This window comes from Nicotiana attenuata, chromosome 7 (genome assembly GCF_001879085.1).
Source record: "Nicotiana attenuata strain UT chromosome 7, NIATTr2, whole genome shotgun sequence".
NCBI classification, from domain to species: Eukaryota; Viridiplantae; Streptophyta; class Magnoliopsida; order Solanales; family Solanaceae; genus Nicotiana; species Nicotiana attenuata.
Window position 1 is genome coordinate 62,813,366 of NC_031995.1, and position 18,205 is coordinate 62,831,570.

At 36.1% G+C, this 18,205-nt stretch overlaps 1 protein-coding gene across 1 annotated transcript in view; it reads right to left on the reverse strand.

Moving 5' to 3' along the window:
- The window catches only part of LOC109229213 (nardilysin-like), a 32,400-nt gene extending 21,613 nt beyond the window's left edge, over positions 1 to 10,787 (reverse strand). Inside the window, exons 1-9 of the mRNA XM_019394569.1 lie at positions 10,271 to 10,787; positions 10,090 to 10,165; positions 6,887 to 6,933; positions 6,538 to 6,650; positions 5,516 to 5,589; positions 5,336 to 5,431; positions 5,122 to 5,241; positions 4,554 to 4,787; positions 3,733 to 3,881 (exon numbers count right to left, since the gene is read on the reverse strand). Coding sequence (XP_019250114.1) covers positions 3,733 to 3,881; positions 4,554 to 4,787; positions 5,122 to 5,241; positions 5,336 to 5,431; positions 5,516 to 5,589; positions 6,538 to 6,650; positions 6,887 to 6,933; positions 10,090 to 10,165; positions 10,271 to 10,579 — 1,218 coding nt within the window. The 5' untranslated portion in view covers positions 10,580 to 10,787. The remainder of the gene's footprint in view (positions 1 to 3,732; positions 3,882 to 4,553; positions 4,788 to 5,121; positions 5,242 to 5,335; positions 5,432 to 5,515; positions 5,590 to 6,537; positions 6,651 to 6,886; positions 6,934 to 10,089; positions 10,166 to 10,270) is intronic.

Genomic DNA, 18,205 nt, shown 5'->3' on the forward strand with positions numbered 1-18,205 from the left:
TAATCTAATATTCTATCAATAATATATATATTTATATATATATATATATATATATATATATATATATATATATATATATATATATATTCCTTGAGCCGAGGGTCTATCGGAAATAGCCTCTCTATCTCTATAAGGTAGGGGTAAGGTCTACGTAACCACTACCCTCCCTAAACCTCATTTATGGAATTACATTGGGTTTATTGTTGTTGTATCTAAAGTGGGAAAAAAGGCCCGGGAACTAGGATCCAAATCCTAGCAAGAAAAAAACACTAAACGATTTTTATCATCTGCCTAATCTTTGGTGGGAGATGTGCATTGTACTTGTGCTGGTAGCAGGTACCAAGTGGATTAGTTGAGGTGCGCGCAAAATGGTCTGGACACCACCTTATCCCCAAAAGAAAAGTGAGAGAGAAGGTAGATTGAGATCGTACGGTCATATTCTACATCGATCTCCAAAAGCATCGGTCTGTGAGTTTGAAACCGTGGTAATTGAAGGTATTAAAAGGAGAAGAGGTAAACATAAAATTACATGGAAAGAATAGTCTCAAAAGACCTACATTCCCTTGGAGTCCACGTAGAACAAGCGCAAAATAGCGTGATATCAACTAGTTCTGATAAGGTTTAGTTCGTTAAGAGTCTTTTAGTCATGTTAGAGATTTGTAAGCCAAAAGAAAATGTAATGAATTTCTAATGCTAGAGAACTCAAATCTTCAAACATTAGATTGTTAGGGGTCTCAATGAAGCCATGTTTAGCGCGAACTTATATTGCTAGCTCCAACAAGCTTAGGATTGAGATATTGGCATTGTTGTTAATCACAAAGCTATAATTTCCCTCTAAAGGATTTTATGGATCCGGTACCTAAATGTTTGTTTTCTCATACAAGCATGATTTAAGCCACTGTGAGAAAGCACGGAAGAAAAATATATTATTGATATTCTATTAAGTGTTTTACACTAGCCCTATTTATAACTATACACTATATATTCTACTCTTATTTCATGCGGGACTAGGGTTATTTACATAACTATCTAACACTCCCCCTCAAGCCGGTGCATACAAATCACATGTACCGAGCTTATTACATATGTAACTAATACGAGGACCAGTGAGGGACTTGGTGAAAATATCAGCAAGCTGGTCATTCGACTTCACAAACTATGTAGTAATATCTCCCGAGAGTATATTTTCTCTAACGAAGTGACAGTCAATCTCAATGTGTTTAGTTCTTTGATAGAACACCGGATTTGATGCAATATGAAGGGCAGCTTGATTATCACACACAAGTTTCATCTTGCTGATCTCACCAAATTTCAACTCCTTGAGGAAGTGTTGATCCAAACTAGCTCACATGTTGTTTCATTGCTCGATATTCTGCTTCTGCACTAGACCGAGCAACCACATTCTATTTCTTACTCTTCCAAGACACCAAATTACTAAAACACAATATCCAGACGTAGAATGTCTATCAGAATGTGATTCTGCCCAATCAACATCTCAGTATCCAAAAATTGCTTATCGCCTCGATCTTCAAACAATAATCCTTTGCCTGGAGCTAATTTTCTAAACCAAAGAATGTGGACAATTGCACCCCAATGACTATCACAAGGAGAATCCATAAACTGACTCACAACACTCACAAGAAAGAAAATGTCAGGTCTAGTACTGTGAGGTAATTTAATTTACCAACCAGACGCCTATATTTTGTAGGATCGCTAAGCGGCTCCCCCTGTCCTGACAGATGTTTAGAATACGGATCCATAGAAGTGTCAACGGGTCTACAGCCTAGCATTCTTGTCTCTTCAGTAATGTCTCAAGCATACTTTCGTTGTGAGATCCTAATGCCTGAGCTAGACTAAGCGATCTCAATACCTAAAAAATACTTTAATCTACCCAGATCCTTAGTCTGAAAGTGCTGAAAGAGATAATGTTTCAACTTACTTTATCGTCAACATAAACCAACAGATAAATACAGAGATTTGAAGCAGAATGCCTATAAAACACAAAGTGATCAGATTCACTACGAGTCATGCCCGACTCCTTAATAACTATGTTGAACTTACCACACCAGGATCGAGGAGACTGCTTTAGACCATAGAGGGACCAGCACAACCGACATACAAAGCCACTAGACTCCCCCCTAGCAAAAAAACCATGTGGCTGCTCCTTAGAAACCTCATCCTCAAGGTCATCGTGAAGAAAGCATTCTTAATGTCCAACTGATAGAGAGGCCAATGGCGAACAGCAACCATGGATAGAAAAAGGCGGACCGATGCTATTTTAGCCACAGCAAAGAAAGTATCACTGTAATCAAGCCCAAATATATGAGTATACCCTTTGGCAACAAGACGAGCCTTAAATCAATCAATCTGGCCATCTGGACCAACTTTGACTGCATACAATCAACGACAATAAAAAGTAGATTTACCTGAAGAAAGAAAAACAAGCTCCCAAGTACCACCCACATGTAAAGCAGACATCTTGTCAATCATAGCATGTCGTCATCCTAGATGAGACAGTGTTTTACCTGTAGACTTAGGGACGGGAAAGAGGACAAAGATGATACAAACGCATAATGGGGTGATGACAGACGATAATAACTTAAACCAACAGAATGGGGATTAGGATTAAATATGGACCATATACCTTTCCGAAGTGCAATCGGTGGACTAGGAGGAGACAAGTCTGCAATAGGAGCAGGGTTAGGTAGAGGATGTGAATCAGCTGGGCCTGATGTCGGGCGTGGACGACGAGTCAGGAGTGTTGGAGTTATAGAAGGTTGAACTGGACTAGGTGATGAAACTAGAACTATCGGTGGTGGAGCTGGAGTTAAAAGGAAGATGAATAGGGGACTTTTTTACTCTTTGGAAAGGGAAAGACTGACCTCTGGAAACCGAGTTGTTAACTTGAAATAGTGGAAATTAGTAACTCCTGCAGGAAAACTAAAGAAATATATGGGAAAATATTGTTCTCGCCGGAAAACACTGTAGCTCGCCGGAAAATTTCAAAGTTGCCGGAATATGTAGGAAATAGTACTGGTGGACTCGGAATACTATGCGAGTAAACTGTCCTGAAGGAATTTTGTCGGAAACTAGTTAGAAGAGGTCTTATGCACCCGGCGCGTGCACAGATCTCACTGAAAAATTTCATGTTTGTCCGGCGCGTGAGAGCGCATGGGTAGGATTTTTGCAATGGGGTTTTATGGGGTTTGGTCGCAGGACTACGGCAGACCTTGTGGTGGTGTTAGTTTGTGCACAACACTAATGAATAGTAATTTTCACGCAAACAGTCACTTATGCCAATGGAAAATTGCGAGGTGACCGAGTTCTTTCTTCCCGGATGTCGCTGGAATGACACACAATGATCTTTTCTCACCGATGCTCTGATACCATGTGGGAAAACACGGGAGAAAAATATATTGCTGATATTCTATTAAGTGTTTTACAATAGCCCTATTTATAACTATACACAATACATATGCTACTCTTATTCCATGTGATACTAGGGTTATTTACATAGCTATCTAACAACTACTAAGGATCTAATGTTATGAACTGAAGATACTTCTCCTGTCTATCAACAACATTAACATTCATCATTAGAAAATTGTGTCATTCCACATAATTTATCCTAAAATCTCTATAAGCATCAGTGATTATGAGAAGTATGCCAATTGACTACACTGTTCAATATAGAGTAATGATTAGAAAAATAGGTGAAGCAAAGTAAACAACCTTTTCCAAGCCAGAATCAGTTAGATGTATTGACATGCCAAATATGTATGCGAATGAGGAGCGATGCATTCCTTCATCACCAACACCAGCAGAAATTGATGTTACCCAGCCTCTAGCTTTTAGGGAGAAGAGCAAGGAACCTTTTCCTTCTGAAATATTATAATTTTCTCAATGGTCAGATCTCAATAAAATGTGGATACCACTTTGACTAAGTAAAAGCACACTTGTACAAGTACATAATTTGAATTTCCCAGCCTCAAAATCATCAAACGAAATATGTGCCAGTGAATCCAAGTGTGATAACAATAATACAGTACAAATATCTTAGTGACTTTAAGGTCACGGCCAAAAAGAACTCAAATGATGAATATGACATAAATTTTATTGAGAAAGGTAACAGTATATCATCAACACCATGGTGGTGCTGGTATCAATATTTACAATTACAAATATAATGAACATGACATAAATAACATACCAAACAGAAAATAGAGAGGTAGAGACAGTAAAGCTGATCTTCAGATCTAAATCAGCTTCATGCAGCATTATATTTATATGATAGTGTTCTCTTAGCCCAGGATGATGTCTTACTAATGTATCATTTATCAAATTATGATGCTGGTTGACCGCACTTGAGCACATGACAGTCAGTCAACCAACTGCAAGCAAAAAGCTAACAGAATTTGCAGCCTGAAAACAATAAAATAAAGAGAAGAGAGAAGCAAGCCAATATGCAATAATTATGCATAACAAGGTGCAGTGCAGTATATCCTTATTATGAAGCCAAAAGAACGACTGATAACACCTCTGATAAAACTTACCATGGCCAAGGAGATGAGCCAGATAATCTTCAGCTTTCTTCAAGTACCCTTTCCGGAGAGAAGGCAACGTCCATGATAAATCAAGGATATGAACATCTTTAACTGCCTCTAACCAATAAAGTTTGCCAACTCTCCAAATCGAAAGTTCAGTTCTTCCGTCTGGATTTACCAGAGGACCTTTCTTGACACTGCTAAACAATTCAAGAACCCAACTTTCAAGGATATCTAAGGACTCTGCAATATTCAGAAATATTAAAATTAGCACGCAACAACTTGCACTGAAAAAGTTATGTAGCTACTCCATAACTATATGTGGGACAAGCTAAAACAAAGCATATCAGAAACATATTAATGGAAGATTTTAAAATAGAATTTAACAGCATCCAGAGTGGAGATTATCCACACTAATGTGGCCAGTATGTGTATTGAGACCAGCTTTGTACAGGGATTAATACTCTCTGACTCAAACTTGTCATCTAACAACAAAATCCTTGTGGAAGCGGGTTTTAGCCTTAAAACATATAATCATAACTTATTGAATTTACTATTCTGAATCGCAAAAAATTACCTCCCCCTATAATAACCAGTTTCATGGATCCACCGCGATAGTTGTCATGGTATAGTTTTAGAATTTGTTCCCTCAAATTGACTCCTCTCTCCACCGCATCAGCAAGGCTCTTTTTATTCCCTTCACAAAATCATCCGAAGATCATGAAAAGACAATAAATATTACATCCAAAGGGAAAAGAAAAATAGTGATGGTTTTGATGTCGTAAACTTACCCCAAAAGAACCGGTTAAAGGGATGGCCAGGCGTAGATGTATGGCACTGTAGTTGTTGCAGGCGGCAGGAATCATTTTGTAAGACCTGATTAAATTCTGTATTCCAAGTGTCAAATAACAGCATTTAAGTTGGTAAGACGTGTCGGTTGATGAGATTAACAAAATTATAGTATTGCACACCTGAGTCCACAGCTTGTACCTCCCGCTCCATGGCTTCAGCTTTAACCAAAGGTGAAACGAAAAACTGGGAAAACCTGAAAAGGAAACATAGTGAGAGTAAGAATAACCACCTTTCACGTTGCTTCGTTTTGTTTGAGGGGGGTGGGGGTGATAAGCACCTTCAAAGATGAAGTTAAGAGAGGAAGAAGAAAAAGCTACTTAATGTACTCCCTCCATTCGAGATTTAAGTTTAAATTAAACATACTTGACCAATCAGAAACAAAAGACTATATCAGGGTTATGTGGAAAGTACTGAAACAACTACTTCTTCCATGAAAAAGTAGAGTAGTTATTAATTGGCAAATCAAGGTCAAAGTTTTCCTATTAAGAATAACTCCCAAGTATTTCCACAAGGGATGAATCGGAAAAAATCGAAGTTTTGGGACAGAGTATTGGTCAAGTTCCAAATGTCCACATTGCACCAGTACGATCCAAAGAAGTTAACAGCAAAAAACAACCATGTAGAAGAAAACCATACCATGATAGAATAACTTCACTTGTCTGTGTTTGAACTATTATCAGGGGATTAAGAAAGATCGTGTGCTACAAATGTATAATCTTTACAGACATTATAATTCCAGCTTAAGCTTCAATGAAAAATCATATTTTGACTCGCATCAGGCATCTGCTGCTTTTTTTGTGCACCCTGTAGCATCTTTCCTTGTACTGCGCCAGACACACAGCCATATGCAAATAGCATCAACTTTCTAGGGTGTGGTAAGAATGATGCACCGCACATGACTGTCATATGCCATTATGTCAGGACATAATAGGGCCTATTGTTCAAAAGGACATGGAAAAAAAAAGCAACTTCTCTAAGTTTTGGGTTTAGCGGTAATTTTTACATCAACATATAAGAAGTTGCAAAGACACAAAAAGAAAAAAGATGCTCCGGACGAGACTAGTTTCATCAGATAACGTACATAATTAACTAATGTTAGAGGCTCATAAACTTAAAATGAGATATAAAACACGCATTTTACCTTCTCAGGGCACCCTTAAGGCAATCCCGCTTAACTTCAAAATGGTAGCAGGTGTGTTCTGTTTCTGTGTATGCATTTGAACACCCTCCACGCTTGGACAAGTAACTGTCATACTAGCAAAAAAAAGAGTCAAACAGAGATCCACATTTTCAAACTGACTTGAGAATTGGCACTTCATTCCTCTGCACCATGGAGTCATATTTCTTAATGCTTTAAAATTAGCATGAGATGTGAGAAATTGCAAAGAAAACGCAAATGGGAAGAAAGGATGACAATTTCAGTGAGATTGAGCAATAACCCAGAAAAGGATACCACAAACATATCCAGAAGCAAGAATAGAACAACATACCTCATTTTCATCTGGAAATTCAGTGCTGCCCATGAATAGCATGTGTTCTGAATGCATAAGAAATATGAAGAATTACTTGAGGGTCAAGATGCATTATATCAAAATATAAATTGCCAAAGTCAGTTGTGCGATATGGTCTCCAGCATTATTGACACTGGTGAATGAGAAAATTGAATTTTAATATTAATTGGTTTGGATAGGAGGAAAAGAAGATAAAAAGAAGGAAATTGCAGATAGAAATAAGAATATTTGTTTACTAATGTGGTTTAAGAAGAAGAAAAACAAAAAAAGAAGGTAGGGAAGAAAGGAAAACCTGTATCGCCTCACATTCAATTAGTAATTGCTAGGGAAAAAAGGGTGGAGTATAGAGGACAGGCCAATTGTTGGCTGAATTTCGAACTGTGGGTGGCTGGCCCTCGGAGATTTCTCGATTACAAAAAATAGAAGTGTTCTATTTTATTTATTTTTCTTCCAAATGAAACACGTGAAAAGGAAATCTTTTGACATTCCATCCTTTTCCTTCTCTCCTATCCCTCAAACAGAAAATGCTACTCTAATTTTCATCAACACAATCATATTTTTGCTCAAGTGCCTCATGAGCTCAATCATCACGATCATAAATCAAGCTTCCATTTGATGATTAAACAATATGTTAAAAGTTCATCCATGAATTGGACATCTTGCAACAATTTTTTTTGGAAATGGAAAGAGGTATCCTTTAAGAAATAAGCCAAGAAGTAGTATTCACGGCTTCAACCCCAGCAGCTTTTCACGATCTTTGCAATTATGGTGCCTAGTGTTTTATCACATTAGCCATTGAAAACTATCTGATTGATATGATTAAAAAGCATCATTCGAGATGCACGATTCTCCCAAAAAAGAAAAAAGGAGATCAATCTGCCTAAGTAAGGAGTTCCTTCGGGACTTGGTACAAGTCATTCACTCGAAAACGAACAAATTAAGGGCAATCAATACTTTAAATTATCAATAATTTATTTGATTTTTTATATGGACTCATTTATTCAAATCAATGTGAACTAAACCTCTTTTAGGTCCTAAATCAAGTGGCATGTGATATATAATTCTAACAATGTAGCTTCAATATGATTATGCTCCAAAGCCAGTAGTAGATGTCTGGCGTTAAAGAAGTTACAAGTGTAAAAACGTCAAGCCAAGAAAATGAGGAGTTCAAACTTTGATTTCCAGACAAGGTTCAGTAATATGCAAGCTGTGTTTGATTTCCAGACAAGGTTCAGTAATATCAAGCTGACCTATATAATTCAAAAGGCAATGGTAAAGGAGCATAAGCCGAGTTTCAAAGTTAGGAGGGGCATCAAACTGTGCAGCAGAGGTTTTTTGCGCGAATCTGACAGTGAATCCCCTGAACACCTACTTTTGCATTGTTCATATTCATGGGAAGTATGGACCTTGTTCCTAAATGCATTTGGGGTGTAATGGGTGGCTCCAGCATAACTGAAATCAGCAGTACAGAGCAGGAGGTCGCAGGATATAAGGAAACAACTACTGTAATACATATGGAACACTGTCCATTTCAGCATTTTTTGGTCATTGTGGCAGGGAAGAAGCAACAGAGTTTTTCTAAAACAGGCATAGAACAATAGTAATGAAATATAGGGTCTTGCAATTGCTATATTACTGGCCCTTGGGTGTAACACGCAGTACAACCAAAACGTGAAATATTTTATAAACTTTTTGAACTCCCTACATGTTTAAGGGAAGAGATATTACTTTTCTACTGTACAGATTGGCACCTTCTTGGTGCAATCAATGAAAGTATCGGACTGGAAATTGCATACATATGAAATGTAAAAACAGAAACACTAAAAAATACAACATACCCAGTATAATCCCACAAGTGGGGTAGGGAGATGGTAGTGTGTACGCAGACCTTACACCTACCTTGTGGAGGTAGAGAGGTTGTTTCGGAAGACCCTCGGCAAAAAGAACACTAAAAAGGGAACACTAAGAATTGGCTTATTGGGTGCATATGAGCCGAGATCACAGTAATATGCACGAGTCTAGTGTGATTAGAGCATAAAGAACTCGATCGTAGACTGGACCCTTGAGTTGATTCTTGACCAATTATGAATTAACCTTGCTTTAGCCTTTGCAATTCTAACAAGGGCTAAACATCCCTACAGAAGTTGCAATTGTTCATAAATCTCGATTTGGAACCATATTGCAAATCATCATAAAAGTTACGCATGTCAGTTAAAGCTCATCTTCTCGTGGAATAACATCTCAATTTTCAAAAACAATCAATTGAATAAAATCTCGTCAATCTGCGTTAGTGTGCAAATCACAAATGACATCAAAGAACTCTCAATCTGCTATTTCTCTTTCTTTACTTCTCCTCCAATCTCCCATTACTATTCTCACTGCATAATAGCTAGCCAAACAGCTCTTGGTTCATTATTTAGGTTGTTGAAATCTCTCCTTTACTTTGCCATTCTCAGTACATAAAAATTAGACTCTCTCCACCTTTTGAATATTCGATAAACCAATATATGCTACTTAACCCCTTTTCACTTACCCACTCTGTAAGGTCTCCACATGCTTGTCCAACAAGAAGTAGGCCAGCCATTTCCACTATTTCCACAAGTCATAACAACAAATAAAACAAACTAATATGAGAGAACTATTACACCTGGTTTGTTCACTATGCCTCAATCATCTTTACCCACGAGACCATGATGGTAAATAGCATTCAGTTTTCCCTTTTCACTTCCTTTGACAGTTAAAACACTTGTCGTGCTTGCTAATCCATTCAACACTCCACTCCTCTCCAATAAATGATTAGAGAAACCCTTAGCTTAGTCAAGTACTATTGAAAAACCATCCTAATTTATGATCAACTAAGTAGATGTCCAAGCTTCTTTTTTAATTTATGACAATGATGTGTGAGTCAACTTGCGTGCACTTTGACTATGCAACAGATACCTGCTACCTCCCAGCACGGGTACCCGGTAATCTTGCGGCTTAGGTAGATGGAAAGAAATTGCCTAGTATTTTTTAGGTAATGTTCAAGGCTTCAAGCAAGAGTCAACAACTTGTACTCTTGATGAACAATATAATCAATCAGCTTCTCTAGGGGTTTTCAATCAATGATGATTTGCATTACCACCACACGAACTATGAACACAAAGTAATTTAATAATATAATAATAATATGCAAAACTAACCAAGAAAATGTGCAAGACCCTGAGCATCATAAGGATCAACAAAACTGCCCATTCTCACACACATTGCAGCTGCTGCCTGCAAAATGCCACCAAATAAACTGAGAGATTAAAAAAATACAAATAAAAATTGAATAGCAACATATACCTAATCAATAGTCGATTAGAATTAAAAGAAACAGACCTTTTTCTGCGAAGCACCTTTACTCCCTTTGTCCTTAACTTCACTATCTTCTTCATCAGCGCCGTCACTTTCTTCTTCATCAAAATCGCTATCTTCTTCATCTTCGTCTTCACTTCCTTCGTCTTCTTCGGATTCGTTGTTTTCGTTTTCGGAATGTTCTGGAAGTCCATCGGGGTAAATATCAGGATCGTGAACTAGAAGAGCACAGAGGCCATTAGGGAGTTGCATGTATCTGTAGAGACGCTTATCGTGCGGCGACTTTTCTACTAAGTCATCAGCTGTCAAAGTCCGGCCGCCGCCTACCGCCATTGTTTTCAATAAGATTTTCTCTGAGAGAGAAAAGAGATACTAGTGTATTAGGCACTATGCTTTCTACTCTCTCAGCACAGAAAGTGTTGTTTGACGTCTGTTGCAGGTATTGTCTAGGGTCGCGTTGGTTGGTGTTTAAGCAATCTTTCCGCTGACCTGCTTTCTAGGGTCTATTCCAGCTCCAAGTTTCTCATTTGCACATCACGAACCTAAACCCTCCAATAAGATTTTCTTTTTTCAAGTCCCAATAGATAAGTATAATTTTTTCCAAAACAAATTCCAATCTATTAACACTCTGTTTGGATCACTGTTCCCATCGTTTTATAATGTATCGTATTATACTGTATTGTATTGTATTGTATCGTATCATTTTATGAATACAATGTTTGGATAGATTGTATTGTTCGTTATTGTTAAATAACATTTTGGTGTTTGGTTTGACTGTATCGTACTATACTTTAACTGGTAAGTTTACTACAATACCCTCAATTATTTTAAATATTTAATTTATCAAAAATTACACATAAAAATTATTTAAGAAAACCACTTTCTACTAACTAATCACTAATTATGTCTTATATATAAATTAAGCAATTAAATTCATGCAAATTCTATCGAAATTAGTTGAACAAGTTAATAATATTAAAAATAATAATAAGTACACTATATTTATAATTAGATCATAATAATAAAAATTTAAAAAAAAAATATTAAGTAGACTCCATTCAGACAAAAGTAAAACAAAACATTTACCTGAAGAGTATGGAGAAGCGGCAGAAGAACAAAATGAGTTTTTCACGTATGTAGGTTATTATATACTAGGTTATATTTGGGATGTCGTCTTGAGAATTTATATCGGTTATTAGACTTCATGTAGAATTCTATTACAAAATTATGTGAGAAGGAGTTTTTGCTATTATTTAAAATAAAAAGATAAAGGGTAAAATAGAATTATAAAGCAATAAGTTAGGGCATAATTAGAAAGAAAAATAGGAAACGTTCCCACCACACTAAATCGGTTGTTTCAAAAAATAGGACTTTTCATTGTTCCGGAACAATGGATTTAACAATACAATACAACCAATTTTAACTAAACAATCAAAACAAACATTGTTCGGTGAAAACAATACAATACGATACAATAGGTAACAACCATCCAAACAAGCTGTAAAGCAGAGGCGGATCCAGGATTTAGAGGTTTCGGGTGCCAAAAATTTTGAACGTAGTCATATTACAATTTACATTGTCTAAATAAGGATAAATTCAATCAATTTGGTCTATTTGAATTTCGGTTCGGGTTATTCGTCTTTGGAGTTAATATAGATATTAAGTAATACTAATAAGCACCTAAATATTAAGTAAGTTTACGGATATTTTTTAATTTATATTTTTTATAAAAATTGACTCACTCAATATTATATACAATTGTCCTACTTCAGAGCAATCTAACAACAAAATAAACTTTCATCATGATAAAACAATAAGTTATTATGGGGATTTCTTTGAACAGATTTGTGAAAGATTTTTCTTATATATTTTTTGTTAAATGTTTAAAGAAAGAAAAAGGAGAAAAAAATTCAAAATAAACAAATAAGATCAAAGAAAAAAAAAACAATTAAGTGAAGAGAAAGAACAAACAAGGGATCATCCTATAATTGTCTTAAATGCACCAAACAAAGCTTTTTAGAAAGTGAGGTGGGGTAGATTTGAACCCCCATTACCTTGAGCCTTTTTGTTAAAGAGAGTGTCACTTAAAATATTTGTATATATTCCTTCTATATATACATACTATTGTATAGTCTCGGCCAAAGCTTGCGGGTGGCGTACCACCTCGTCCCTTGTACGTAGATTCGCCCCTGATCCAAAGATAATATTTGAAATATTTAAAAATTATAGTTACTTGCTTTACAATCCAATCCGTTATTTGAACTTTTACCTAAAAATAATGGGACGAAAAAACTCATCTTTTTCAATATTCAACAAAATATTATCCAAATGCCTATAACTTAACATTAAAAAATAATATAATTAGATATTTGCTCTCTAGTAATTTTTTTATCTTAATCAAAATGGAAAATGCCTCTTGCTTTGGAACTTGTAAGATTATAATTCAGAAAAGACACTAAGAGCCCCTTATAATACTTATATCACCACAATGCTCATTTTTTTAAAATATAACATAATATGCTCCTTTTAAAAAATTTATTACTCGGATACCTTCTCCCTTCTATGCCAAAGTTTCACCTAAGGCCCTTCCCTTCTTTCTTTCTTTTCTATGCTTTTTTTTCACTTTTTTATTGTTATTTTCTCACTGTCTTTTCTTTCTAATTTCATGCTCTTCTGCATTTTTATATCTTTTATTTTTAAATATTCTTTTTTTTTCTTTCTAATAATAATCTCTTATTCTTTTTTGCTTTATTTTTATCTTAATCTTTTTATTATTTTTTGCTGTTCCAATTATTTTGTAAATTTAATTTTTTTTTGGTAAAATCTCTTCATCAAAATTATTTGTCACTCCTTTTATTTTTTCTAATTTTATTGTTGGTTTTTACTATGTTTATCTTTCTAATAAAATTTTGCGCTCTTTTTTTTTTTAGTTATTTTTGTATTTTTTTTTTCTTATTTTATTCTTTGTAGTAATAATTCCTTACTCTTTTTACTATATTTTTTCCTTATCTAAATTTTTTCTTTTTTCTTACTTTTGTTCTTTTCAGTAAAATCTCTTCATTTGAAATACTTCTCACTCTTTTTTACTTTTTTTATTATTATTTTTATTTTATGTTTTAAGTAAATTTTCATTGTCCATACTTTTCTCACTTTTTTATATTTATTTATTTTTGTTCTTTCTAGTTAAATAGATGAATTCTAAAAAATGTGAGTACGTGATTTTTGCCCTATATGAATTACTCCCATAAATTCAAAACAAAATAATTTCTTTTCATTACTTGCAATTTTGTGGATTTTCGTGGCATTTTGTGTTAATTGTTTGCATTTGTCTGTGCATTTTTATTTCTTGTTTAATTAATGAAAAATACAAAAATATGTGCATTTGCATTTAGGAGTTAATCTCGCATTCTAGGAATTAATTAGTAATTAGGGTTTTACAAAAATACAAAAAATCACAAAAATTGATTTATTTTGCTTGTTTAACTTTTAGCTTTGAATTTGGTTAGTTTTCTTTTGATTTGGTGTTTAATTAATAGTGTTGATTATTAATTAGAGCTTGATATAATTTGGTAGGTTATTTTTTTTTTAGAGTTAATTTCAGTTTTGTTTTTAATTTGAAAAATAAAAGAAATTAAAACAAAGGGGGAGGCAATTGAAGTTTAAAAGTTGGGCCAGTCCATGAATCAATCCCCAGCCCAAATTAATTAAACCCCCAAACCTGTCCAAAAACCATCTGATCCAACCCAAAATTTCCCCACCCGGTCTAGCCCCTTACCACCTAAAACGACCCCGTTTCGTGGTCATTAGATCAGGACCGTCGAGGTTTCTTGATCGGACGGTCCTAATGCTAGTGTCTCATTACATTTAAATGTCTAAACGTGACCTATCCCCCCTCTCAGAACCCCGTCTCTCACCTCTCTCAAATCCTAGAGACTGATCCCCACCGTCTCCGCCGTCTGCCGCCGCCGGAAATCGCCTACGGCGGCGGCGAGTCCCCAAAGCACCCCAAAAATTCACCAGAGCTTCCTCTCCTCTCCCTCATACCCATGCCACCATTTATTTCCCTCGAATCTCACTGAAAACCCCCAAATATCCAAACCCTAGAGCGCTGCCATAATTCTCTACCGTCCTCCGGTGGCGGCGCCACCACCAATCACCACCAAAATCATACCACAGGACCACCTCACTCCCCTTTTCCCAAATCCCTGATCCGTTCCTCTCAACTAGGGCCAGAATTTCTCGAATCCTGATTTGAAGAGACTACCCTAAACCCCTAAAAGTCCGAATTAGTGAGGTTTTGGAGGTTTGAGGTTGGAATCGATCTCAGTTGCATGTTCTTAGTCGAGAATACATGATTGAGGTTTATTCCGGCCACAAATTCAGGGATTCGTCAAAAGTTCCGTTTCAAGAAGGGTGCCTGTTAGTTTTGGGAAAGGTATGACTGGTCTTCCTTTTTCCATTTTTCTTTGTTTTGCTTTTGCCTCTTTTCTTCTTCTTTTCTTTTTGTTTGTTTTCTTAAAAACATTCTCCATATGTTCATCTAGGTCAGGCTTCTTTTAGTTTTGTTTTAGTTAGCTTAATTTTCAGAGGGCTCATTACGAATTCAAAAGTGTTGTGTTCAATTGTTTGTGTGTTACCTGTTCATGCAGGATTATCTTTGTAATTATTTCTTTAATCAGTAACGTTAATCCATTAATTTAATTCAATGGTTTAGTCTGGTTAATGGATTGTCCAGTCTGGGAACAATTGTTAAAAAAAAAGTGTTTGCGTTTGGTTAGTATTCTCAGACTCTTATTTGGGCTAGTGGGTTGTTTGGGTCTTGGGACTTTTATGACCCATTTAGGAAAAGAGGGGTTAGCCCGATTGGTTAAAGACCCAGGTCTGATTTGCCTTGAGTCAATTTGACCCAGGTTGGTTTTCAAGGTAAATAACAGGTTTGCTAAGGGTAATTGGGGCAATACACTTAGGGAATTTTTAGTGTAACTGAAATAGGAAGCTTCTAGGAAGTTTGGGTAGGGGTCTTTGGTCAAATTTTAGAAGTGTGATAGGTTAACTTGAGTAACAAGTAAGAATTTTAAGGATTCCTAAGCTAAAACAAGAATTAAAAAAGGACCGAAGGGGTAAAAATAAAATCTGCAGGGCTGCCCTAATTGCTTGCCTATAAAGGCATTGCATTCTTGCCTTGCAAGGGAAGAGATTTGGAGAGAACTTCAAGAGCTGAAAATACATGAACTCAGAGATCAGATTTTAGAGAATTTTAAGAGCTAAAATACAGAAATACAGACTGCTGAAAATTTGAGAGCTAAAAGTACTGTTCTACTGAATTTTTCCCTCTTTGATTCCTGAAATTTTCAATCCCTGAAATAACTGCTGATTTTTGTGAGAGTTAAAAATGGTTTGAATCAGAAGTTGAGATAGATTCTCTAGGATTTAAAAAGAATTTGTTGTTTCACTCTCTTTGGTCTTAAAAGCTGGGCTAAATCTATTTGTTGAAGAGTGTTACATGAGTTTGGTTTTGGCTTCTAAATCTCTTCTGGTTGGAGTTGATTTCTAGCTGAAGCTACTGTTTTATTGCTGTTGCTACTTCCTTACTCCTTTTTCCTTTGCAATTTCCAGGTACTCATCCCTGAAACTCACAATGTAACATTCAATTGGAAATTGAGAAATGAAACTTGGATTCTGATGCGTAGATGTTAGACTTTAGTTAATAGTCATTTCCATTCATATTTCCTGTATTTTACTCTTCTTAAATGACATGTATTTTAGATGAAGAATTTGATTTGATTTTGTTGAAATAACTGTACTCTAAACCTGTTAAATCCTATGTTAAGAGTGTGAGTACTTAGATCTTACTTTTCATGTTGTGATTAAGTAACAAAGGACTATGCTGAAAATTGCTGGTTATTGGTTTTTTCTGTGTAAGATAGGCTGTATTAGCACCTTATTGCTAGCCACTTGAAGGTTTAAAAGTTGAAATTGGCTACTGCCTTGGATGCTAGATTTAGATTTCCAGAATTGTTTTCTTTTAAATCAAGTAGTTATTTGAATTTTTTGTGCAACTATCCACGAGATCAATGTTAATTACAAACTTGTATATATTGTCTTGTTACCCCTGCAGGGACTCGATCATGAGTCCCAGTAGCACGTTTGCTTCAGGTTCTCGAATTGGGCTGCCTTGGCTTAGCCCAAGCCATTGAGAAATCAACAAAGCTTTGGGTATGGGCTATTGGGTTTCATCTCAAGCCCAAAGTTTAGAGTGGTTGTTTGTTTAACTTTAATCGTATTTCAATGTCCAGCTTGTGTTTGGTATTGCTTGATCCAGGCTTATTGGGCCTAAGTACCAATTAGCCTGCCTGGAATTAGGCTAAGGCGTTTTGGGCATTCAGGGATTTAATCCCTGGGCCAGTACTTCGCTACTTCCCCTTTGTCCAGGACTGGGCCTGATTTGGGGCCCAAGGCCTTGAAAATCCTGGATCATTGTTTCTCTTGGTTAATTGTTTTAACAAAATTAAAATACGAGCTTTGGGCCCTCCAAGCTAAGTGGCAGATCGAGCTAGGGACCTCTTCAATAATTGAAATCGTCCTTGTTTGAATCTGGACTTGATCTTGGAGGCCCAAACTTGTCGTTTCTTTTTTTCAAATATTTTTCCTTGCTTATTGGGCTGTTGGTTTATTTGTAGTGGGCCTAGTCACCCCTTTGCCTAAAATAAATAACTTCTCCATGAGAGCCTTTAATATTTAAACTAGCCTTTAATCATATATATTGTTAATTATTTAAATCCTTTAATTAGAATAGGAGTTGAACCATAATAGACAATAATAGCTCATGACTCTCCGAGCTTAGTTAGGACGTCCTTTAAAAGTGGAATTGAGGCGCGCCGTGCCAAACAAAATCACAAATGCGTGACCCTCTTTAATTATATCCTTTAAAATACTTAGAACTCGAGACGTGCCATTTACCGAATTTTCATGGCCCCCGCAAAGTTAACAACATGTTAGTTGCTTTAGGCGCGTTATTTAATAATATTATCTTCCTAAACTCGGGTGTGCATTTCATGTGACCCAAATCCAAATCCTAAAACGTTGAATAAAATGTGTTCCGGATTGCGGGTGCATTTCATGTGACGCAAAAAACGTTTTAGACGACGTTCAATTTTCCTTAAAATTAATTAAAAGCGGTAAATAATTCAAAATTGCACTATAGGTTGAAACATGTATTAAAATCAGATAATTAAGCCGAATATAACAGTTGAGCGACCGTGCTAGAACCACGGAACTCGGGAATGCCTAACACCTTCTCCCGGGTTAACATAATTCCTTACCCGGATTTCTGGTTCGCGGACTGTTAAACAGAGTCATTCTTTTCCTCAATTCGGGATTTTAAACATGTGACTTGGGACACCATAACTCTCCCAAGTGGCGACTCTGAATTCTTTTGATAAAAATCCTGTTTCGATTGTCACTTCAAGTTAGAAATAACTCCCTTTATTATACTCCTTTACGGGGGGTGTAGTGAAAAAGGAGGTGTGACAGTTCTGGCGACTCTGCTGGGGATAAGAACCCAGAACTTTTGGTTCAGGGTTCAAGAATTCGAGCTTAGATTAAATTGTTATATTTGGCTTTATCTGATTTTGTTACATGTTTGGGTCTAATGTGCTAAATGTTGCCTTTTACTACTTTAATATTGGTGAACTGTATATAAATTATTACGAAGCCCTCCTCTCTCTGAGTCTTCTAAATGATGAAGGAGTGTGCACTTCGTGCGACTTCTTTTCTGTTAGAGTCATATTTCAAATTCTAGTACAATAAACCCAAGTTTTAAACCTAGAATAACTCAGCCTCATGTCGGATCCCTAGTAGGAGCGATTTGTTGTATCACGTGCATTTGACTTAGGGGACTCAACATAGGGGTTGGATCCGTCTAGGACAGGTGTACCCAAAATAATACACCATCCTGAT